Raw genomic sequence first — 24,527 nt, forward strand, 5'->3', positions numbered from 1 at the left:
CACTCACTTTTGTTCTGAATGCTGTTGCTTGTTTTATTGTTTGCACAGTTAGTGCTTTTTTGTCTCTCTTTACACATTGGGTGTTTGTTAGTCTCTTTTTTAATGGGATCTCTTGGGTTTCTTGTTTTGTGGCTGCCTGTAAGAACATGAATGTCAAGGTTGTATAATGCATACATACTTTGATTATAAAAGTACTTTGAACTGGTATTAGACATATCAACACTTGGAAAGAGATATTGCCTGTCTATCTATGTCTCTCATAATATTATAAACCTCCATCAAACCTCCCCTCAGTCTCCACTGCTCAGGAGAAAGCAAAACAAGTTTGTCCAACTTCTAATCAAAGCACATGCCCTCTAATCCAGGTAACATCCTGATAAATTTCTTCTGCACAAAGACTCAACATTCTTCCTACAATGGGGCAACAATAACTGGATGCAATACTTCAGATGCGACCTAACTAGAGTTTTATAAAGCAGAAACAAAATATTCTGACTTTTGAACACAATGCCTTGACTCATAAAGACACGCATGCCGTATGCCTCTTAACCACCCTGTCGACCTGTGTAGACACTCCCAGTGAGCTATCAACTTGGGCCTCAAGAGACCCTCTGTTCATCAAAACTGTTAAGGGTCTTGCCCTCAACAGTGGAGTGTCTCTTTGCATTTGAGGTGCAACACTTCATGTTTGGCCAGGTTAAACTCCACTTGCCATTTCACCGCCCACAGCTGCAACTGATCTATATCCCATTGTATTCTTTGCCAGTCTTCTACACTATTCACAGTGTCACCAATCTTTGTATCATCTGCAAACTTAATAATCCACCCATCAACATTTTCATCCATGTCATTTATATATATCATAAACATCAGAGGTCCCAGTACAGATCCTTGTGGAACACCGCTAATCACAGACCTCCAGCTAGAATAAGTTCCTTTATCCACTATACTCTATCTTCTTTGGGCAGTTTTCAATCCAAACATCCAAAATTAATCCAATTCACCATGGATCCTAATCATCTTAATCTTCTAGATGAGCCTCCCATGATGGACTTGTCAAATGCCTTACTAAAATCATGTAGACAGCTCTACCTTCATCAATCACCCTCATAACCTTGTCAAAAAACTCAATCAAGTTAGTAAGACACAATGTGCCCCACACAAAGCATGCTGTGGCTCCCTAATTAGGCCATGGTTTCCCAAATACTTATAAATCCTATCCCTAAGAATTCTCTCCAGTTTCTTCCCTACCACAGATGCAAGACTGATTGTTCTAGAGCTTCCAGTATTATCCTTGGTTCCCTTCTTGGATAATGGAGCAATATTAGCTACTCACCATTCTTCTGGTACCTTGCCTGTGACTCAAGAGGACACAAAGATATCGGTCCATGCCCCAGTAATCTCTTCTCTTGCCTCTCTCAATAACCCGGGGTATATCCCAGCAGGCTCTGCAAACCTATCCACCTGCAGACTCAACACTGTCTCCTCCAAAATGCCCTAGCATATCAATATCTCCCAATTCTCTACATCCTTCTCCCTGGTAAATACTCACTAAGGACCTCACCCACATCCTCTGGATCCAAGCAAATTTCCCCTCTTATCCTTGAGTGGTCCTAACCCCTTCCTGGTTATTGTCTTGCTTTTGATGTACATATAAAATGCCTTGGGATTCACCTTAATCCTTCTTGCCAAGGACTTCTCATGGCAGCTCCTGGTTTCCTAATTCCCTTTCTGAGTTCTTTGGGCTTCTTTATAATCCTTAAGGGCTCTGTTTAATTCTAGCTTTCTAAGGATTACATACTTTTCCCTTTTCTTCTTGACTGAATTCATCACCCCTTTCAACATCCAAGGATCTCTTACCTTGCCTCCTTGTCCTTTCTTCTTGCTGGAAAGTACCTGACCTGTACTCCGTGCAGAATGTCTCGAAACCCTCCGAATGTTAGAGCGACACACACAAAATGCTGGAGGAACTCAGCAGGTCAGGCAGCAACGATGGAATGAATAAACAGTCGACACTTTGGGCTGAGACCCTTCTTTAGGAATGGAAAGGAAGAGAAAAGATGTCAGAATAGAAAGGTAGGGAGAGTGGAAGAAGGATAGCTCAAAGGTGATAGCTGAAGCCAGGTGGGTGGGAAAGGTAAAAAGCTGGAAAAGAAGGGATCTGATAGGAAAGGTGCATGGACTATGGGAGAAATGGAAGAAGGGGGAGGCGATGAACAGGTGAGGAGAAGAGGCCAGAGTGGGGAATAGAAGAAGAGGGAAAGGGGAGGGAAAAATTACTGGAAAGAGAAATCAATGTTCATACTATCAGGTTGGAAGCTACCCAGATGCCCCTCCACACTGAGAGTGGCCTCATGCCCAAAAGAGGAGGCCGTGGACTGACACGTCGAAATTTAGGAATAGGAACTAAAGTGGCTAGACACCAGAAAGTTCTGCTTTTGGTGGATGGAGTAGAGGTGCTGGACAAAGCTCTGCCCCAGTTTGCATCCGGACTCACCAATGTCGATGAGGCTGCATCGGGATAGGTAACCCCAACATGTTCACAGTTGATGTGTTGTCTCACTGGAAAGACTGTTTGGGACCATGAATGGAGGGGAGTGAGGCGGTGGATGGGCAGGTGTAACATTTTGGTCACTTGCAAGGATATGTGTAAGGAGGGAAAATTAGTGGGGAGCGATGAATGGACAAGGGAATCATGGAGCTCGTGATCTTGATGGAAAGCAGAGAGTAAGGGTGGAAGTGTTGAAATGTGTTCGGTAGTGCGACCCCATTAAAGGTGGTGGAAGCTGCGGAGAATGATGTGTAGGGTGTGGAGGCTGATGGGGCGGTAGGCGAGGACAAGAGGAATACTATCGCTGTTAAGATGGTGGGAAGATGGGGTGAGTGCAGATGTCCAGGAAATGGAGGAGATGTGGGTGAGGGCAGCATCAGTGGTGGAGGAAGGGAAACACTGTTCTTTGAGGAAGGAGGACTGATGTCCTGGATGCCTTGCAGGGGATGTAACTGAGAAGAGTAAATAGCATTTTTACAGGAGACAGTTCGGTAGTTCCATTTAATATCAGAGAAATGTATACAATATACATCTCATTCTTCGCAGGCATCCACAAAAACAGAAGCGTACCCCAAAGAATGAGTGACTGCAAAAATGTTAGAACCCCAAAACTCCCACGCACAAGCAGCAACAAAGCAAAGCCCACCTCCCCACCTCTACTTACTCCTGCAAAAAAAGCATCAGCACCTTCCACCCACCAAGCAAGCGATAGCAAAGCCCCCAAGAGAGACCGTGGTCTGCAGTACAACAAGGACAAATCATTCACCCAACATTCAACATACCTCAGGCTCTCTCTCTCTCCTGAATAAAGGGAAAGAGAGGTGTTCGACCTTTCACAGCAACAGGGGAGACATAGCAAAACAATTAGCTGATTTGTGATGATAAAGTCTGTCATGTCTCTTTTTTCCTCTGAGTTCTCCAGCTCAAGAATCAGCAACAAACGTTTCCCCACCAATGAGAGAGAGAGAGAGAGCACAATTCACCAAGTACAGAGCTTCTGACAGGTGATCCGCTGTTCCATTTTCTCCTGCAATGCTTTAGTCAGCAGCACTGGCTTAGAAACAGCTTGTTCCCAAGGCCTCAAAGCCTTGGAACCCCGATGGTATGTTCATCTTCTAGGCTGCATCCTTGGGTTTTTGGAAGCAGCTGTTTGTGAGCCCCTGGGAGTGGGTCCCTCAACTGCAAAGAACTGAAGTCTGAGTGTAACTCCAGGTCAGGGTCTTCAACAGAACCCCATCCACCTTGAAAAGAGAAAAGCGAGACATCAAAGGTACAAATTAAGCTTTTTCCACAGATGAGCTCAAAGGTGTCGCTATTAAGCACCATCGTAGCTCTACCCCAGAAATAGTCGAGATAGCCGTGAGAATCAGTAGGTGGACAGTTTGTCTCCAGAGATGGAGACAGTCAGATCGAGAAAGGTGTAAGAAATAGATCGAGTGTATTTAAGAGCAGGGTGGAAGATTGAAGCAAGTTTGGAGAACATTGCTTCTCCACGTGTCAGATGTGGGCTTGCTAACAACTGTTCCTATTTGACACTCTCTAGTTCTTGGCTAATGCTCTCATAATTTTCCCTGCTCCAATTTAATCCTCGATTGCAAAGTCCATGCTTATCCTTACCTATATCTATCTTAAAACTTTAGGAGTTGTGGTCACTGTCCCCTAACTGCAGACCCACTGAAAGTTCTGACAACTGGCCAAGCTCATTACCAAGCACTAGGTCCAGTACAGCCACCTTCCCTTAATCTGCCTGCGTCTCTGTTCCTCAATATTCCAAGTGGCCATGGGAAAGGTCTGTAGAACCATCCCATCAGAGTGATTGCATCCTTCCTACCCATATGAACTCAGAGGACCAGCACTCCATTAGGTCCCCTCTATTTCCTTTCTCAACCAAATCTCTATAATAGCTACAACATTGTAGTCTCATGTACTGATCCAAGCTCTAAGTTCATCACCTTTACCTATAATACTCCTAACATTAAAATGTGCACATTTCAAACTATCCGTCTTGTCGTATCTATTGTTTTGCTCCTGCCTTTCGCTTTCTGATCTGGTGCTGTGGTTCCCATCCCCCTGACAAGCTAGCTTAAACCCTCCTGAGCAGCATTAGTGCACATCCCAGTCAGGATATTGGTTCTCCTCCAGTTTACATGCAACTCATCCCTCTTGTAAGGGTCACCCCTGCCCCAGAAAATGTTCCAATTATCCAAGAACCTGAAACCCAGCCCCTGCCCCTGCACCCTGCACCAGTTCATCAGCCATTCATTCATAATTAATAGTACATTCATTGTAATATTGTCCTTTTCCTGCCCCAACAAACATAGCACTGGGAGTAATCCAGACATCATTACCTTGGAGGTCCTGCTCTTCAGCTTCTTCCTTATCTCCTTAAACTCACTGCACAGGACCTCTTCCCCATTTCTACCCTTGTCATTGATGCCAAAGTGCACCACGACCTCCAGCTGTTCACCCTCCCCTTGAGAATATTCTGTAGCTGCTCTGAAATATCCTGGACCCCAGCACCTGGGAGGCAACGCACCAACCTGATGTCTCGTTCATGACCACAGAATGTCTCCCTAACCAGTGAGTTATCTCCCTGTCTGTCTCCCTAACCAGTGAGTTATCTCCCTGTCTGTCTCTGTCCTTCCCTGCTGAGCTTTAGAGCCAACTGCAGTGCCACTGGCCTGGTTGCAGCTGCCATGCCCTGACAGGTCACACGCTGCCCCCCACCCCCAGCAGTATATTTGTTGCTGAGGGGAATGGCCACAGGGAAACCCTGTATGAACTGCTTACTCCTCGTACTTCTCCTGGTGGTCTCACATCTACTATCTGAAGCCTGCACTCTGGGTATGACCACCTCAGTAAAAGTTTCATCTGTGAGGGTTTCTGCCTGCTGGGTGGTCATCCAGCTCGTTTCCAGGTTCCTTGACCTTGTCAGTCAGGAGCCGAAGTTAGATGCACTTCCTGCAAATTTAGTCATCAGGGACCCTGCAATCTCACATCTTATAGGAGGAGCGTTCCACTGCCTTAATTAACATCCTGCCTACATTTTCCACACCTTTGGCTCTAACTTCTTAAACTTATCTTCAATAATCAACTAAATTATTCCAAAAGATTGGGGGTGGAGTGGACAGCAAGGAAGATGATTAATGCTTGCAGCAGGATTTGGACCAGCTGGAAAAATGGCATATCGAATTGAATGCTGACAAGTGCAAGGTGTTGCACTTTGGGAGGATCAACCAGGGTTGGTCTTACATGGTGAGCGGTAGGACACTGAGGAGTGTGATAGAACAGAGAGATCTGGGAATACAGATCCATAATTCCTTGTAAGTGGCATACCAGATAGATAGGGTCATAAAGAAAGCGTTTGGCACATTGGCCTTCATAAATCAAAGTACTAAGTACAGGAGTTAGAGTGTTACGTTGAAATTGTATAAGTCTTTAGTGATACCTAATTTGGAGTATTGTGCGCAGTTTTGGTCACCTACCTACAGGAAAGATGTAAATAAGATTGAAAGAGTGCAGAGAAAATTTACAAGGATTTTACCTGAGTAATTGGGAAAGTTTAAATAGATTAGGACTTTATTCCCTAGAACGTGAGGGGAGATTTGACAGAGGTATACAAAATTGTATAGATAGGGTAAATGCAAGCATGTTTTTTCCGATGAGATTTGGTGAGACTACAACTAGAGGTCATGGGTTAAGGGTGATAGGTGAAATGTTGAAGGGAAACATGATGGGGATCTTTTCCACTTAGAGGGTGATAAGAATGTGGACAAACTGCCAGCACAAATGGTGGATGCTGGGTGGATTTTAAAATTTAAGAGAAATTTGGATAGGGATATGGATGGGACGAGGTAGATTAATGGTTCAGCATGGACTAGATGGACTGCAGAGCCTGTTTTCTCTGTGGTGTGACTCAGCACCCTTAGCCTCCACTGTTGTCGCAAAAGCCTGTTGCGTGAAAGCCTCCCACTATCATCCTGGCACACTCACACAAGGGTCACTTTGCTTACACCTTGCTTCTTTTTATTGGCCCTTGCTAAATTACTCTTAATCCAAGCAATCTCCCGCTCTGCAGACAAATACCAACAGGCCCTGCTCACTTTTTAAAACTGGCACAAAAAGTCCACAAGGAACTGTCTCCAATTCACTCCACCATTTTCTGCTCTGCAATCAAGTCCCAATGGGCTCTGCTTGCTTGCCAAATTCTCTTAGGAATTTCATACATGTCGCTGAGATATCTTGTCATTCCTAGTCCCAGAAAATATAGGCCATGCCGTTTAGTCTTTCTTCATAGAATTATCTTCATACCACAGGAGTCAATCCAGTTAAACCTTTGTTGTACTTCCTCTGAAAAAGACCATTTTTAGGTGAGGAGATATGAAATGCGCATTATTGCAAATTTGGTGTCATCAAACCTGTGGCATGCATCCTTGCCCTTATGTCCCAAGGACCTTGCTTTAAAGCAGGATATCACTTTCTCCCAAGTAGTGGTGGTGCTTCCATGTGTATTGTGAATGATAATTTATCGAAGTATGCTTCAATTAATTATTTTTTTCCAGCCTCTTCCTTTTTATTCATATCCCCCACAATGGCTGTTTCTCCTTTGCCATTTTACAGCTCCCAGTTATGGACTTTGATTGCCTTGCCTTCAGATTTTTCAGGCAGTTCACAACATTTGTTTGTTTTCTTGGTCCCAGCCACAAGTAAAGTTGAGTAAGAGCTCTAGCTCAAGAAATTAATTTTGGTGACTATTAGTATGAGGCAGGGAAAATATGTAAAATTTCACCAAGATCAAAGTAATGAGCATCTAGTTCAATGTAGTGGAATGGTGCTGAGCTTTCAGATCTCTCCCTTGAATTTGAATACATGCAGGGTGTTGGATTAAGGAAACGAATCACAGAGGGTATTACATGGATATTATTTTATTATGCTTTGCATTATAGCTGGGGTTGGAAAAGATTTAAAGGAACAGTGATTGGAAAATAGAATACAGCTGATATTTGAAATTAAAGAGCAAATTCTGGATCTAGTCAGTAGCTCTGGAGGCATCTGTGGAAAGACAGCAGGGTTAATGATTTTACTGTAGCTCAGTGCCATTGAGTATTCTCATCCTCTCCAGCTAGATGTATTAAAGCAATACCCGCCCCTATGTACTTATCATTCAAATAACTTACCCTCCTTTGAATTAGCTAACTTCAGATGACAAATTTGATTGAGTAGTTCAGTTCTTCATGAACATTAAATAATGGTATTCAAAAATTATGATAGAAAGAGAAACTATTCGACTTGCCTCTTATAAGAAAAATAAATTTGTTTATTATTGGAAAATGGCTAGAAGGAGAAAATGTTAATAAGAGAATAATTTGTGTTGATGAGTGAAAGAACAGAAGTAATTTGTGAATATATATTTATTACAAAGTGCAGCTCAAGGTCTCTCTCCATAATATCAATGCTGTCTAAGTGATTTTGGTGATGAAGATTGAGAGCATTTTATCAATAATAAATAAAGTAATTATTGATGAGATTGGGAACATTCCTTGGTCTGTGAAGGATCAGGCCAAACAGTGAAGGACATTTATTGTGAACGGGATGTTTAATAATGAATGACATACTGTGGCAAATTAACTGGAGGTAGAAGATTTTCTGTTTAGAGTAAGACACAAAAGTAAATCTCTGGAAAGAATATTGCTAAAAAGAAATGAAGCAACGAATTTAATAGAAATAACTTTCATATATCCAAAGCCTCTCCATCATGCACCTGCTTTCAGTTTCATAGGACCTACCCTGTTCTAGATTCTGGACTCTAGTTTCTGTTTCTGACTTACTCTCAGGACAAATTATTAGTTCCTCATGATCAAGAGTAGCTTCATTTGCTGTGATATCCTGGTTAGTTTTGGTAATGTAAGCAAGCAGGAAAGCAAATTTTAAATTATTTGTAACTTTCTCAAATTATGCCAATCTACAAAACCGGAGTTGTACCATTTAAACCATGTAAATACCATAAGCCTGTTAGGTTTAAAGCTACTATCAGGAGTACTGAATAACATATGAAAACAATGTCTGTGCAGATTAATGCATCTATGTTTATAATCAAATATAAGCTTCAAAGTTGATTTTATACATAGTCCTTAATTCCACTGTAATTAGGTTGGACATTTACTGTGGAGGATCTGCAGAGGAGTGTATTTGAAAAACCACCATAGGCATGTGGAGGAAAATGGCTTGCCAAAATTAAAAATAAATGCAAAATACCCACATAGCAGAGCAGACTACAATGCATTTTTATTTCAGTATAGCATGGCTCAGTCGTGCAGAGATGGTGAACCAAATAATCACATTTGCATTGAATTAAGTTTTTTGAAGACATTTTTGCCTATTGTGAGTCATTGAAAAGAAGATCCACTAAGGTAAAATTTGAATTTAATCATTTATCTTAATAAAAAATGTCCACTAAGAAAGGGAGATTACATATTAATGATATTCAGAAAATATAATATTGAAAAAGCAAATTTGTCCATCAATGCATATAAATTTATTATGAATTAAAGAATAACAATCTCTAGGAAAAGACTGTGAACTTATCTAGTGTTAGGTATATTTTGGAAATAATATACTCATTTTGAATTTAATATGGTGCAGGATGAGCTAACAGGCCACTTTTTGCCACCAATGACAATTACTCAAGGTGTTAATTGTTTCAATTTTACTGGCTATTTCTTAATTCCTGTCACTTACAGTAGGTCTGTAAATGGGCACAGCGCTGAATCTACAAGGAAGAACATCTATTGTTTTGGTGTGAACTTTGTTGTAAGGAAGTTGGAATTTTGTTTAGTGTCTTGTAAAATAACTGAAGAAATAAGAGAAAGTTATTTGACCTTGAAGCATGCAATGTCAATCAGTTATTTGGGGCCATGTGCTTTACTTTCCTGGCCTGTAAACATTCCTTTCATGTCTTTGGTCTTCAAAATTATAATGATCACTAACTTCAATATACTCATCAAGTGTACATTAACTACTTATTGTGACTGAAAATTTCAATTATTCACAGCCCCTGGAGTGAGAGAATTATTTCCCTGTTCTTTGTTTCGAGCCTTGTGGCTCTTTGGAATTGACTCTTAGGCTGGGATAGCATTCCCCTACCTCATAAAGCCCTTGTAAAAATCATGTATCTTTAGTGAGATCACAAATCATCTTTATAGACTCGAGAAGCTCAGTTTGGTGTATTCAATCTCACCTAAAGAGGGAAAAATCCCCTCTCACTCACCCCCATCATTAATTGATTGCTGCACTCTTTCTCAATGAAGATTATCCTTAGGTAAGACAAGGCTCCGTGAAATACTTTAGATGTGATATCATTAGCGCCACATGTCATTTCTGCAAGTTTTTTTTTCTTATAATCTAAGATATAGGGTATATATTTTGATTCATGTTCAAAGTTCCACAAAGCCATCTCAAGGTTAACTATGCACATACTGCCTCATGATCCAGATTCCCAGCCTCTGCAATCTCTTTTGAGGCCCACTTGTCCATGTTTAGAAGACAAATTGAGCATGTTTCATAAAGGATTTAAAAGGTACAGTTCTGTGCAAAAGTCTTAGGCATTATAGCTGTACCTAAGACTTTTGCACAATACTGTGGTAATTTTAAATATTGCACTGTCCTTCTGTCACAAAGAAAAATATATTTCATTGATATATGCAAGTGATGATATCATGTTGGGAAAAGGGGAAGGAAGAGGGAGTGGGAAGCACCTGAGGGGCATTCTGTAATGAATAAAAGTCAATTATTTGGAATCAAATGACCTTGCCTGGTGTCTCAGAGCTGGGTGTGCATGCCACACACCCCCCCCTACCCCTGGCACTCCTTCTCTGACACCCGCCCCACCACCATTCCCAACATCTTCAAAGTTTTGTATCGAACTATATTTTGCACAAAATTTAATTTGGATTAAGATTAAAATATTTGGATTAGTTTCTATATTTAGTTCCAATAACTTCATTGAATCCAGAGATTCAAAAATCATTAGGCTCGAAGATCGATTTGCAGAATGCAGTAAAAAGTAAAGAAAAACTCTTGAACTGTAAGTCTATATCAGGCTTTGGCTGTGTTGCAGATTTACATCAGAGAGTACAGTATATTGAAGCATCTCGTATTTAATTTAGGCAATTTCTGCAAAACTCCTTAAACAAAATAATACAATATATCAGTGGTTCTCAACGTGGACCATGTTCAACCCTACAGAGTGGCTCACTGAACGCCACTCCATATCGCTGTGAGCAGCAGGCATGACCCAGCAGGATATCCTGCAATATGTTCCACCAGTTAGTGACCATGATTACTTTATTATTGATAATTAAATGTTAATAGGGGACTATCCACATCTACATCTCGACGTTGCAAGTTTATGCAATTTCCTTCACAGGCCACTCTGAAAATAGAATTGAAAGATGATGATCTGATTGCATATTTCGATCATTCGAGACTGATTTGGAATTTCGGTTCAGTGACCTGCTGGAGATGCATCTTCCAGACTGGGTGGTGGATCCATTTGGGGTGAACGTGAATGATGTTGACACCACATTGCAAGAATGTCTTATTGAGCTGCAGGGTGATATAACAACTCCAGCAACATTCAAAGACAGCAAGCAAAAATTCTGGGTAACTAGTGATATTCAAAATAAGTTTTCACATATCTGGGGAATGCAAAGTTGTTTTTAATTGGTTTTCCCATCTCTTATCTCATTGAATGTGGTTTTAGTCAAGTTCTTCACCTGATATCAAATACACATAACCATCATGACATTGTGAAAGGAGGTGATCTTCAATTACTTTTAACCAAACTTGAGCAACTAGCGGAGACTATGAAGAGTGGGCCACCTGCAGAAGAAAGTCGAAAACCAGTGCTAGAAATTATAGATGAACAGTTTAATTGCTTATTATAGGTTATATTGTATTTTCATTTGACAGTGTGATTTCAGTTGAGTATTCAAATCTGTTTCAATTTCATCATAAAAAGAGATGGATTTAAAATTAACAAGATTATGAAAATGGTTTTTCCAGTCCCTATTTTCTTTGAGTTTACAGGATATAATTAAAAAACTGGTTACAAAAGTAATTTTTGCTTCATTAATTATTTTTAATGGTTGGGAAGAGGTTTGAAATTAAGCAGCAACATACACAATCAACTATTCCACGGGTATGTAATAGGAATGGAAGAAGAGAGCGTAGCCTCTAAAGTTTGGGATCTAAGCTTTCCTCTCTCTGTAACTGGGGAAATACTATATACACTACGTGAAGGAAGAATTCGCCGAGAGTAAAATACCAAGGCAAGGGGTAACGAGAAAACTAAACGCATCAACCAGCAGTTACTATAAAACATCTAGGTCGTAAACGAGGGAAAGCCAGCTCCATTAGAAGTTTCGCAGTCTTGAAAATGAGAGGGTAATGAACAGCAAAATCTCACTGAGAGCACTTCGTCCTACCATAGTCTATTTTTTATAAAGCAAAAACACCTTCTCTTTAACATTTCACTGCGCAGTAGGTCATTTTTTCCCTAGGGCAATAGTCTGCTTTTCACATGTCGCTACCTCTCGTCCACTTTGAGATGGATCTCTGAAGGTTGCAACGGATTAAAACATACAGCAAGTTAGATTCGATAACTATTCAGAAACAGCAGAAACTAACCAGGCAACCAGATAATACACCATTTTTACAACGGAACAATGACGGAGTGCATTTCCTAATCTCAGGAAGAAAAGGAACTTTATTTAACTGTGATATTTGATTTTCTCTTTATTTTATTTTTTAATTGACCTTCGCAGATGACAACGGGGCATAAGTTAATGTTCTACATAAGCCTTTATGTAATACTACTTGATATTAGCAATAATTGTAAACGTTCCTACTGGAAGCCAATTAACGGAGCCTGGCAGAGAGCATCCAATGTGCCGCCCGCTGGAGCTACTTCGCGGTGATTGGCGCATTGTCCAGTGCCTTTATTGGGTAAAACGTCTATCACGTGGTCGCATTGCCGGTTCTTCCAATTAAAAGCCAGCAAGGGCGGGCTAGGGTGTGAAGACAGGTTGAGGTGAAGGGTGTGCGTGGGACGGTCAGTGAGGGTGGCCGCGGCGTTGCTCTCGTCAAGCTGACCCTCGACGATGGCAGAGCTGCTGCAAGAAGCTGGGGTCTCGCCTTTGGCGGTCAGCCACTCGGCAAGAATGCGCAGCACCGTGGATGAAGGAGACCCTCACGGTTACGGCGCCGTTGGCTTCGAAATGGTCAAGTGGGAATGGGTCCATGTGCAAGGACCCTATCTGGTAGTAGTGTGGATATTGGTCGCCAGCTTGGCTAAAATATGTGAGTAAACCCAAGCTTTCTAGAGCTATTGGATTGCATTCAAGTACGCAAATACTCTCACATGTAACATCCTTGCAACAATTTCTGATCCCTCAGTTTCACACCCCCTCAGCACCCGGCAGATCAACTCTTGCTAACTTGCACTTCGAGGGCATTGCCAGTACAGTGTTTCCGTTATCTAAATCAATGCAATTTAGTTTGTGATGCCCACGCGGTGGACTGAATGCAAGTCAACGATACAGGTGTGAGTGTTAAAGAGAAAGTAGACTCCCACTGTAATAACCTAAACGGCTGCACTCGGTAGCAGAGCTTAGCGGGTACCTGCTCCAGGTAGTCTTAAATGGGCTAGTTTCTGAGCCTGATTGGCGAACCTGTTAGAAAATATGGACACGCTTTCTTCAGTTCAAATGCTGCAGGAGCAGGCATTCGCCCCCATTCCGAGTTTGGAACGTATACTTTACGGAAAGATTTAATTTTGTAAAATGTTCCGAGATTAGGTCAACGGGACCAGCGTTTTTTTCCCCGCTAATTATTATGTCCTTCTCCTTCAGTGCATCAGTTGTTGTACCCAATTAAATGCGTTATTTTTGGAGTACCTGTTAGCACAACCAATTTACAGCCCCAGAACACGTTAGAGCGAGAACTGGCCGTGTCTTATGCTCGTAAATTATGCAGCTGTAAATTCAGCATTTGATAGCCTAGTTTAAGCGCGGCAAGTAAAAATAACCGGTATTTTTTTTTCGGATGGGAGAAATGTAATTAAAATTAAGAAGTGATCGCGAGGTTTGTAAAGGGATTTGAAATGTAATTTTAGTTTATTTGCTGTAATTTTCTCGAGTATATAACATTCCTGGAAGTATTGGATATTTATGTTAATGTTCAGGGTTTCTGGTCGTCCAGTCAGTGTTTATGATTTTAGTCTGGCTTGCCTGAGTGCGTGGTACAGGTTACAGGTTTGAGTCACTTGGGAAGGGGTTTAGGCTGGAGGGTATCGCGTGATTCCCTACTCTACTATAATAATTATTTCAAGGGCAGATCACTGGTAGTAGATTCCTCCATTGGATCCTGAGTATCTGGAAAAGGGGTTTGTGGCAAGAGGATATGGCAGAGATATGGAAAATCAGTGAGAGTTTTAAAGGACTTCAGACCCGGGGGGGGACGATAATTGGCAACCTCCTGTGAATCCATTCCGGGATTGAAGGGGTGAGAAAAGGCATTGTTATATAGCGGGCAAGATATTTCTGTGTAGGATGTGAGGGAACAATTGTGTCCGAACTGGTGGAAAGACAATAATGAAAGAAAAACAAAAAGAATGATTGACTGTATTGAAGGTAATGCCGAAGTTTAAAAGGTGATGGGATGAGATGATCACTACAGATAATACCTGGTGGTAGCAAGACAGTTCAGAGATGTGGTAAAATGAGGTAGTTGAGGGTGTGTTAAGAAATGTGGATGATGCATTTGAGAATCCTGGGAAGTTTATTTTAAAAAAATGATAGTTAGAATCATGATATCAATGTAATATTGTTTGTATTCCAAGGGATTGCACCCATTTTGAGTCCCAGCAATGTTGATAGGAATTTATTTTTAAACCAGTTAGTTACTTAAGCAAATGGTGGATTTTAGAAAGTGGGTTCCATGGGAACGCTGAGCTGAAAAGATGTTCTCACCTTGGCTTGGTAAGATAGAAAATTGTGATGTCCAAGTTTATGTTGCCTTGTCAAACTGATCCTGGAGCTGTGCTATTTAGAAAATAGAAATTATTATTTTGGACTCTCCTTCTAGGTGATTACACACCCAATCCCTAATAGATTACTTCCCTGAAACTTGAAATGCATGTGGATTTTCTTATTCTGTAACCCAAGTAAGGTGTTGATTGAGCAAAAGCAGCTTTGATTGTATGCCAACACGAGTGAATCTGCAGATGCTGGAAATAAATAAAAACACAAAAAGCTGGCAGAACTCACCAGGCCAGACAGCATCTATGGGAGGAGGTAGTGATGATGTTTTGGGCCGAAACCCTTCATCAGGAGGGTTTCAGCCCGAAACGTTGTCACAACTCCTGATGAAGGGTTTCGGCCCGAAACGTCGTCACTACCTCCTCCCATAGATGCTGTCTGGCCTACTGAGTTCTGCCAGCTTTTTGTGTTTTTTTTTTATTTGATTGTGTGGTGTGTGCATCACAAGGAAACAGTAGTTAGTGCTCTTAAAAGTGGCAGCAAGCCACCTTCACTTGTGGTTAAATTAGTACAGGATTATGTAAGGGTTTGTTTCTGAGAACTGTCCATGAGAAATTACTTTTTGCACTGTTACACATAGAACATGGAATAGTACAGTGCCGATCGATCAGGCCCTTCAGCCCACAAAGTGCAGATCTTGATGCGAATTATCTTCCTGTGGATCATCCATATCCCTCAATTTCATTTGTATTTGTGTGTCTATCTAAGTCTCTTAAACTGCAGCCTATTGCAGACACCTAATATTCTATTCATGAAAAACAAACAACTGGCCCCTCTCCTTACCTTTAAACATTTCCCTCTCCCTTGACCTTGAAAATGTATCCATTGGTGTTTGACATTTATACCATGGGGAAAAGATTCAGACTGTCTTCTCACATCAGTGTCTTCCATATGTTAAAAGTCTTTGTTAGGTCTTCCCTCAGCCTCCACGCCAGGGAGAATGACCCAAGTTTGTCTGATTAATCTATCCTTGTAACACGTTTTTTAATCCTGACAACATCCTGGTAAACTGTTTTGCATCCTGTCCGGTCTCCTCATCCGACCTATAATGGGGTGACCAGAACTGCACACAATACTCCAATTACTTTTGACTAAAATTTAACTGTCCTTTCATTTGACCTCCCAAAATACAACACCTCACACTTGCCTGAATTTGGATTCTGATAAAGATTATTTGTCACATGTACATCAAAACATACAGTGAAATGTGTAGTTTGTATTAACAGCCAACACTATTAAATTTTAATTGGATTAACTAAATTAAACTGCCTATAACTGGATTAAACTCTATCTGCCACTTCTTTGCTCATATCTGTATTCTTTAATGGCCCTTTACACTGTTTGCAGCTCTTACCAATTTTGGTGTCATCTGCAAATTTACTAAATCACCATCCTTACTTTTGTCCAAATCATCGATATCACAATTAGTAGGTCTCGGCATCAATTCACAGGGAGGCCAAAGTTATAGACCTGAACCAGAATAACAACCTTCCACCCCTACTTACTGCCTTCAATGGGCTAGCTACTTCTGAATTCACTTATAATTTACCTTGGATCCCATGCATTCTTGTCTTTTGAATCAACATCCCCTGAGTAAATGCTTTACTAAAGTCCATGTAGATGATGTGTACTGCCTTGCCCTCACAGGCTCCTTTGTTACTCCTTCAAAAAAAACTCAAGTTTGTAAGGCATGACTTGCCGTGCACAAAGCCATGCTAACTGTCCACGAGCAAGACATTTTTTCCAAATCTGCATAAATCCTGGCCATCAGTATCATTGTCAAGAGCTTCTCTACAACTGGCATGGGGTCACTGGCTTATAAATACCCAGATTTTCTCTATTTCCTCCTTGAACAGGGGTATAATGTTAGCTACTCGTCATTTGGTCCATCTAATCTGTTTCACCATCTGATAATGTCTGATTTATTTTCCCTTTCAATCCCATTATCCTGCTTTCTCCCCACAACTTTTGACACCCTTACTAATGAAGGAACTATCAACCTCTACCTTAAATATACCCATTGACTTGTGTTCCACAACCATCTGTGGCAGTGGATTCCATAGATTCTGTCTAAAGAAATTCCTCCTCCTCACTGTTCTAAAGGGACTCCCTATTCCTCTTCTAAAGGGATGTCCAGTATATTTTCTCCTGTAGTTGGACTCTCCACATAATATTTCAAGAACTCCTCCTGGATGCACTGGAGAAATCCCACCTTGTCTGAGCCTGTTGTGTTAAGGAAGTTCCAATCAATACTCGGGAAGTAAAATTTCCCCACTATGGCAACCCTGTTGTTCCTATACCTTTTCATAATCTGTCTACATATCTGTTCCTCCATCTCTTGTTCAGTGGAGATCTATATTTTAATCCCATCATCAAATTGCCCTTTTAACTGTATATCAGAGCTTCACCCAAATTGCCTCAGTAGAGGAGTCTTCCAGTGTCTTCTAGAACCTCTGACATTCTCTCATCAGTAGAGTAACCCCTCCACCTTTCTTCCTCCACCCACCACCACCATGCCCCATCATATTTTTTTATTAAAAAAACACAGAACCCTGCAACTTTGAGCTGCCAGTCCTGTCCCTTGTGCAGCCAGGTTTCTGTAATAGCAACAACATTGTAATTAATCCAGGCTGTAACTTCATCCTCTTTACACATAATTCATCCTTAATATTGTATTGCTTGACGCACTGAGGCCACTTTATTAGGTACAGGAGTGGAGTCCAATGTGGTCTTCTGCTGTTGTCCATCCACCTCAAGGTTTGACATTGAATTCAAAGATGCTCATCTGCACACTGCTGTTGTACTGTGGTTATTTGAGTTACTGTTGCCTTCCTGTCAGCTTGAACCAGTCTGGTCATTCTCCTTTGACCTCTCAACAAGATGTTTTTGCCCACAGAACTAGTGCCCACTGGATGTTTTTTTTTTTTCCACACCACTCTCTGTAAGCTCTAGAGAATATTGTGTTTGAAAGTCCTAGGAGATCAGTTTCTGCGATACTCAAACCACCCCGTCTGGCACCCCCAATCATTGCACGGTCAAAGTCGCTTAGATCACATTTGTATTCCATTCTGAACAACAACTGAACTTCTTGCTTTTGTGCATAGTTACTGTCAATTGATTGGCTGATTAGCTATCTGCATTAACAAGCAGATGCACCTAATAGTGTGGTCATAAGTGTACACTTGCTATAATTGTTCAATTTCATTGAGAGTCATCTGAACACTGAATAATTTAATGGAATATATACTGTTACGTTCCATACTGTCACCAGTAACCGGGTGACTTACCAGCAAAGATAGAGAGGTCCGCTGAAGCCTGATGCTGCTATTTTCAAACGTTTTATTTATAAAGGGGCACAAACGTATGGTTAATACAAAACATTCAGATCATATACATCGTCACAACTCAATCTAAAGCACAGGTATAGTAATAATCAATCAGAAATAAGCTCTATCGTTGTCTAGGGGTAATGTAGATATATATTGTTTGCTGGATATCTAAAAGTCTTTTGCGGTCACTGCAGTTCCACCAGCTGCCGTCGGTTGTGGTGTCGCGTTGGTGCACTTTTGTTAGAGAGAGAGAGAGAGAGAGAGATGGGATGAAACTGTTACCCGACCGGTTTTCCAACCTGGAGGAGTTCGGTTTGTCGGAGCCTCGTTGGGGGAATGAACGCTCATCGGTGGCCTCCCCTGTAGCTAAGCCGTTCTTCCGTTGTGGGGTCGCCAATCCCAGGCAAGGAAAAGATGCACACGAACCCCACCACCGGCTGTCACTATCAAAACGCTGTCACAGGATTTCTAGCGTGTCTTCTGGTGCGTCTGAGGCCCCGCCTCGGCAGCCCACCTTTTATCTGGACTGGCAGGGTTGTAGATGTCCATCAGGGTGGGGGGTGAGGCAATCTTTCCCCCATCACCCAGCCCACGTTGCCCTAGGGCTTTACACGTGGTCTTCATGAGACAATAGTCAGAGTCACTTTATTCTGCTTCTCGGGAGAACGTGGTCTTCCGCACGTCTCCCTCTCTCTCTCCCATTTCCTGTGTCTATTTAGCACGTCTTTCCCCCTCTTGGGTCAGTTGACCCCCCCTTGACTAGGGCTCTTGCGATTCTCACAAAGGAGGGGGCTGAGGTCATAACAATATAGTATCCAGTTATTAATGATGCCATAAAAATTATTACAGGCAGCCTCCATGTCACAACTGTTGAGGTTATAGAAATTTGGATTATGGAATTAATAAATCACTGGCTGAAAATTGGAGATATGGAATAAGATTTGCTTTCATGGAATTTGTGTTGAAGAAAAAGTAAATAAACCAAAACTACACACACAAAATGCTGGTGGAACACAGCAGGTCAGGCACCATCTATAGGGAGAAGCACTGTTGACGTTTCAGGCCGAGACCCTTCGTCAGGACGAAACGTCGACAGTGCTTCTCCTTATAGATGCTGCCTGGCCTGTTGTGTTCCACCAGCATTTTGTGTGTGATGTTTGAATTTCCAGTATCTGCAGATTTCCTTGTGTTTGTAAACCAAAACAAATTTCATTTCTTTTCAGTTCCTGGTTCTTGATGCGCCAGCTTTGTGTTGCAGGAAATTTTGATGCAGACTGTTTTCGAGGAATGCAACAACCCTGCCTGCCTACATTCCTACCCCCGTCGTGCAGGGGTTGCATGAATTGGCTTGGAAAATGCATTAAAATGTGTGTAAAGTCAGATGTTTTGTTCAGCAGGTCATGGTAACCCAAGGTAGGAACTTGCAAGGCAATATCAGGGGGTACTTGAGCAGCAACCACTTAGTTTGGGTCTGGAGTTACACTAGGACAGATTGGCCAAAAATATCAAAGTCCTTCACTAAGAAAGTATTAGCTAACCTGACTGATTATTGGGTCTATCAGTCAGTTTCATTGTCGCCATTACTGAGACAACTGCGAGAAATAGAATATTTCATTCACTTCATGTTGAATTAACATCTGTTTCTGTACGACCAAAGGTGCTGGCACCCACTGGACTACACCCTTGTAATGCTCTCTACAAAGAGTGTACTTCAATAGTGAACCTATGTGTACAGCAATGGGAGTACCTAACTGAAAGCTTCCTTGCCCTGACACATTACTTTTCCAACTGAAATTATGACGCGTTCATCAGTTTTAAAAAAAACTTAATTTGGTTTATCACTTGCTTAAGAAAACTGGAAGCCAATATTGTGATAACTGAACTCATCTTAATTCAGTTAAAAACACTGGCAATTTCTCTGACTTTGGGTGTACTTGTTTCATTTCCTTCTGTTTGTGTAGCATCTGGTGCTGAAAGATTTCTGCTTCAGTCAATTACATTAAGAAGACGTTGCCATGCGGAACATTGCTCTTGTGATTAAGGACAGAATATTGATCAGAATGCTGAGACAAATTTGTTGACTTCCTTCTGAGTCACCAGATTGGACAGATCATTCGCAGCACCACCTCTGTAGCATAGACATGGGTTTTGAGCTCTGGCTGGGCCTTTGACCGGAATCTGCAGTGTTTTGAATCAGAAACGTGGATGACACACTCCAAAAAAAGGATGAGTTAAATCACTTTGTGAGACCACTGTACAGTTATTCTGAGAGTTCTGAGTTATTTTACTGCAGTTTGTTATAATTCAATTCTCTCTCAGGATGAAGAATGTTCTTCCTCTCCAGATTTGTGGCATCTGAGGTGGCTGATGGGACCAATGTAGGAACTGCAGCCTCTTCCACAAATGGAGCTTGGGTTGTTCCTTCTGTGCTCCTTGTGGGGTGCTCCTTCTGCCACTTACACTGGGCTTCACTGTCTGGCTTTGGAAATTTCAAAGCATTCCAGAATGCCTCTTCATTGGGGTGGGTAGATTAATCATGGGTGAGATTCTCAGGAATAAATGCGAATGTTACTTTGAGCATATCCTTGAATATTTTGTCTGCCTAAGGACCTCTTCCATGTCTGAGCTCAGAATGGACTATGCTGTTCAATCACACCCACACATTAACTGACCAACACCAGGTCTCCATGAAGCAATGCCACAATTTTCAAACTAGTTTGTTTGTGGTTTTTTTTAAACCTCTTCTGCAACATGCTGATCTACCTAGTTTCCTCTAGAGATCCTTCATTTCATTTAGGTGCAAGTTGCTATAGATACAAGGCTCTCAAATTCCCACCAGAAACCATGTTCTTAGACTCTCCTTAAATCCACTTCTTTAACTAAGCTTTTGGTCATCTACCTTAATTAGTTTTATACTAATGATCAACTGCTGTTAACTATCATCAGTACAAGGTAATATTTCTGCACTTCAAGAAACTCTGCAAGATTTCTAAAATCATTGTTGCTTTTGAGTTAAAGGTATACATTCATATCTGAGATTGCTCAGTGTGGCTTTGGTCTCATTAATTCAGTTCCAGTTTTGAAGCAGAGCACATTTTCATGGGGGTGAGAAATGCAACTTGCTCTTTGTGGACTGCCAAGCTCTGTTGGTGGGAAATCTTGTCGAAGTGGAACACAGCATCTGCACTGACTATGGTACTCACTGTGAAGTTATCTTTTTAAATTGAAGCTCCTCTTCAATATTAAATTTCCAGGGAACTGGTCAGATAAAGCTGCTTTGCTGAACAAAGTAAATGGCCAGTGAGTGTGGCCAAGATTATGAAAAGAGAACAAAAATACCATCCACAATATTTTTCAAGGTAGTGAGAACTTTATGGAAAGCTATGAGATTTGAATGCTTTTAAATGACATTATAATTAGTGAAAGGAAGGTAACGGGAGGAGAATAGGAAGTCATACGTGATCTACATTCCGAGGGAAAGTTTCTCAGGGCTCAGGGATACATGAGTTCTTTCTTTTTTAAATTTTATTTTTATTTGGATAAGTTATTCACAAGTATTACAAACTTTTTTACATATAAAGCCTTTTCCATTCTATATATGTATAAATCTATATATAATTATACATTCACAAGTACACACTGAGATGATATTAAAAGGAAAATAATTAGGCACTTAAATAGATACTTATGTGCAATTGTAATTCCACACTATTAAACAAAATAATAATTGTTGTTTAAAAAATTAGTGATAATAGTGGTTGAATAATAATTTCCATGTATCTCTTCTCGTCCATTTCTTTCTTGTCCAATATAATGTGTATAACCCTATGTAAATTCCATCATAGGTGTTTGCATCTTAACACATTCATGTCTGCTGTGTACTTATTTACGTCAAATTATCTTTTTTCCCCAAATCTTCTCCTTGTGTTAATTCCACGTTTTCCAGAAATGGAAGAGTGAACATTCAAACCAGGGGAGCTTACGTTAACACTATTACTATGTTGATGAGAAAAGCAGTGTGAACCATTAGAGAATCATCTAAAATCTGCTGGCATTGGGGTTTTAAATTCAATCCATTTATTCTAAATTTGATGAAATTTTCCTTCTTACATGAGATCTTTTCAATAAGCTAATAGGAAATATCCATCTCTACATCTGTTCTCAAGATGAGGCTTTCCATTCTTGAAGAATGGGGTTTCCCTTCCACTATCACCAATGCTGCCCTCCCCTACATCTCCTCCATTTCCTGTACTTCTGCCCTCCTGCCAGCATAAGAGATGGGGGTCCCATGTCCTATCTTCCCCCCCCCCCCACTCGAGTCTCTGCATCCAGTGACCCATTTTCCATAACTTCTGCAAGATCTACCACTAGGCACACCTTCCCCTCGCTCCTGCACTCTGCTTTCTGTAGGGGTTGCTCTATGAAGCTCCCTTGTTCACTTGTTCCTCCCCACTGATTGTCCTTCCCGCAATGATAAGCGTCAGAAGGAAAAGTACTACACCTACCTCTACACCTTCTCCCTTGCCACCATTCTAGGCCCAGGCAGTCCTTCCAGAAGAAGAGACACATCATCTGAGTCTGGGGTTATCTACCTTATCTGGCGCAGTCTCCTCTGTCACTGAGTCGTGATGTGGATTGGCGGGGGTGCTCTGGAGGAGACTGCTTTGTGGAGCATCTTCACTCCATCCGCCCCAAAAGGTGGAATTTCCTTGTGGCCACCCATTTCAATTTGACTTCCCATTCCCATTCTGACACATCAGTCCATGGCTTCCTCTACAGTTACGAAGATGCTGAAGTTCAAGAGCAGCATCTCGTATTCTATCTGGGTGGCTTCCAGCCTTACTGTTTAAACATCGATGTCTTTAACTTCCAGTTATTTCTCTCCTCACTTTACCATTCCCCATTCTAGTTCCCCTCTCACCTATTCTTGTCTCCCTTGACATCACCTCTTTCTGGTACCCCTCCACCTTGCCTTTATTCCAATGTGCACTGTCCTCAGACCTTTACCTCTTCCACCTACCCCTCCCATCTTCCTATTTCATCCTCCTCTTCCCCTCCTGGATTCAACCATTGCCAGCCAGCTGTTACTTCTACTCCCTTCCTTCCCAGTCCTGATGACGGATCTTAGCCTGAAATGTCACTGCCTGGCCTTGCTGAGTTCCTCCAGCATTTTGTGTGTCGCTTAAGAAAGAAATGGATTTGTTGAGGACTTTGAAGAAGATAAATGTGGACCAGATAAAATAGTAATTTAAACAAATGAGTGAGGAGGAGGATGGGCAAGTTGATATGAAGAACCTGAGAAATAGTGAGTAATGTTTACATAACCATTTGCAAAGTATTTGAATTATTGCGCATTTGTTTTATTGGGTTGAAATACCTTTATCTATATTTGGATATATTAAAGAAAACCACATTGTTAATATTTCTATTAAAATAGGAATAGACATCGGTCACCCATTTTGTCATTTATAATGTCTGCCCTACTATTAGGACTACTTTAGGAATATTAATGTTTTTCTTATAAAATTAAAGTAATGCTTGATGTTGAGCTGAGCACACAGAATGCTGGAGGAGCTCTAAGTCAGGTTGCACCTTTGCAGAGAATAGACAGCCTGAGGAAGGTATTTGGCCCAAAATGTTGACTGTCATTCCCTTTCATAGATGCTGTCTGGCTTGCTGACCTCCTCCAGTAACTTGTGTGTTACTCAAGATTTTCAGTGTCTGCAGAACCTCTTGTGTTTATGACTTAAGATTAGACACTGACCTGTCCCATATTACAGGTACTGACATTATTACACGCTGACTTCGGTTCTTTGTGAAAATGAGACCCGATCTCAGGGCCTCACGACCGCCTGCATTTCGATATGCTAAGGATGTGGTCTGGAAGACTAGCGCGCCTTCAGGGTGCTGGATTTTCATGGCTCCGGAGGTGGGGGGATTCAAGGCCTGTGCTGCCGCCTGATGTTCATGGGAATACACGGGAGATCGAAAGCAGCAAGCTGGCTGTCCGCCCAGAGCTCAGAAAAACAACACAACAGACTTTTAACACCATAAATCAGCAAGTTATGTCTCCCCTCTCGTTGTGAAACAGGGACACCTTTTTCCCTTGTGAGGGAGAGAGAGCCTGTGTTATGTCGAATTACCAGGTGGACGAGTAGTCTTTGGGGTACTGCAAATCTGTCTTTATTGATGCTTTGCTGGACGCTTGAGTGCTCAGTGGAGGGTGCAGATGCTTTTTTGCTGGTGGGGGGTCATTACTTTGCTCGTGTGTAGGAGGGGGGCTTTTGGGTTCTAACATTTGACTGTTATTCATTCTTTGGGGCACTACTCTGTTTTCATGGATGTTTGCAAAGAAAAAGAATTTCAGGATGTATATTGTATATGTTTCTCTGACATTAAATGTACTATTGAAGATAAGAGTATTGCAGCCATCAATTTTAGATATAAAATTGTAATTCAGGTGGTTGTACTGAATGGTAGCAAAGAACTGTACCAAGTTTCGGCCCAGAAAGTTGACTGTACTCTTTTTTTTCCATAGATGCGACCTGG

The 24,527-nt window shown here is 41.4% G+C and overlaps 1 protein-coding gene across 3 annotated transcripts in view; it reads left to right on the forward strand.

Moving 5' to 3' along the window:
- The first annotated feature begins 12,647 nt into the window (after positions 1 to 12,647).
- Positions 12,648 to 24,527, forward strand: part of slc9a5 (solute carrier family 9 member A5) — a 231,314-nt gene continuing 219,434 nt past the window's right edge. For all 3 annotated transcript variants that reach the window (XM_073069866.1, XM_073069867.1, XM_073069868.1), the window contains exon 1: positions 12,648 to 12,910. In XM_073069866.1, the coding sequence (XP_072925967.1) occupies positions 12,712 to 12,910 (199 nt within the window). In that variant the 5' untranslated portion in view covers positions 12,648 to 12,711. The remainder of the gene's footprint in view (positions 12,911 to 24,527) is intronic.

The sequence above is a fragment of the Hemitrygon akajei genome, chromosome 17 (genome assembly GCF_048418815.1).
Source record: "Hemitrygon akajei chromosome 17, sHemAka1.3, whole genome shotgun sequence".
In the NCBI taxonomy this organism is placed as follows: Eukaryota; Metazoa; Chordata; class Chondrichthyes; order Myliobatiformes; family Dasyatidae; genus Hemitrygon; species Hemitrygon akajei.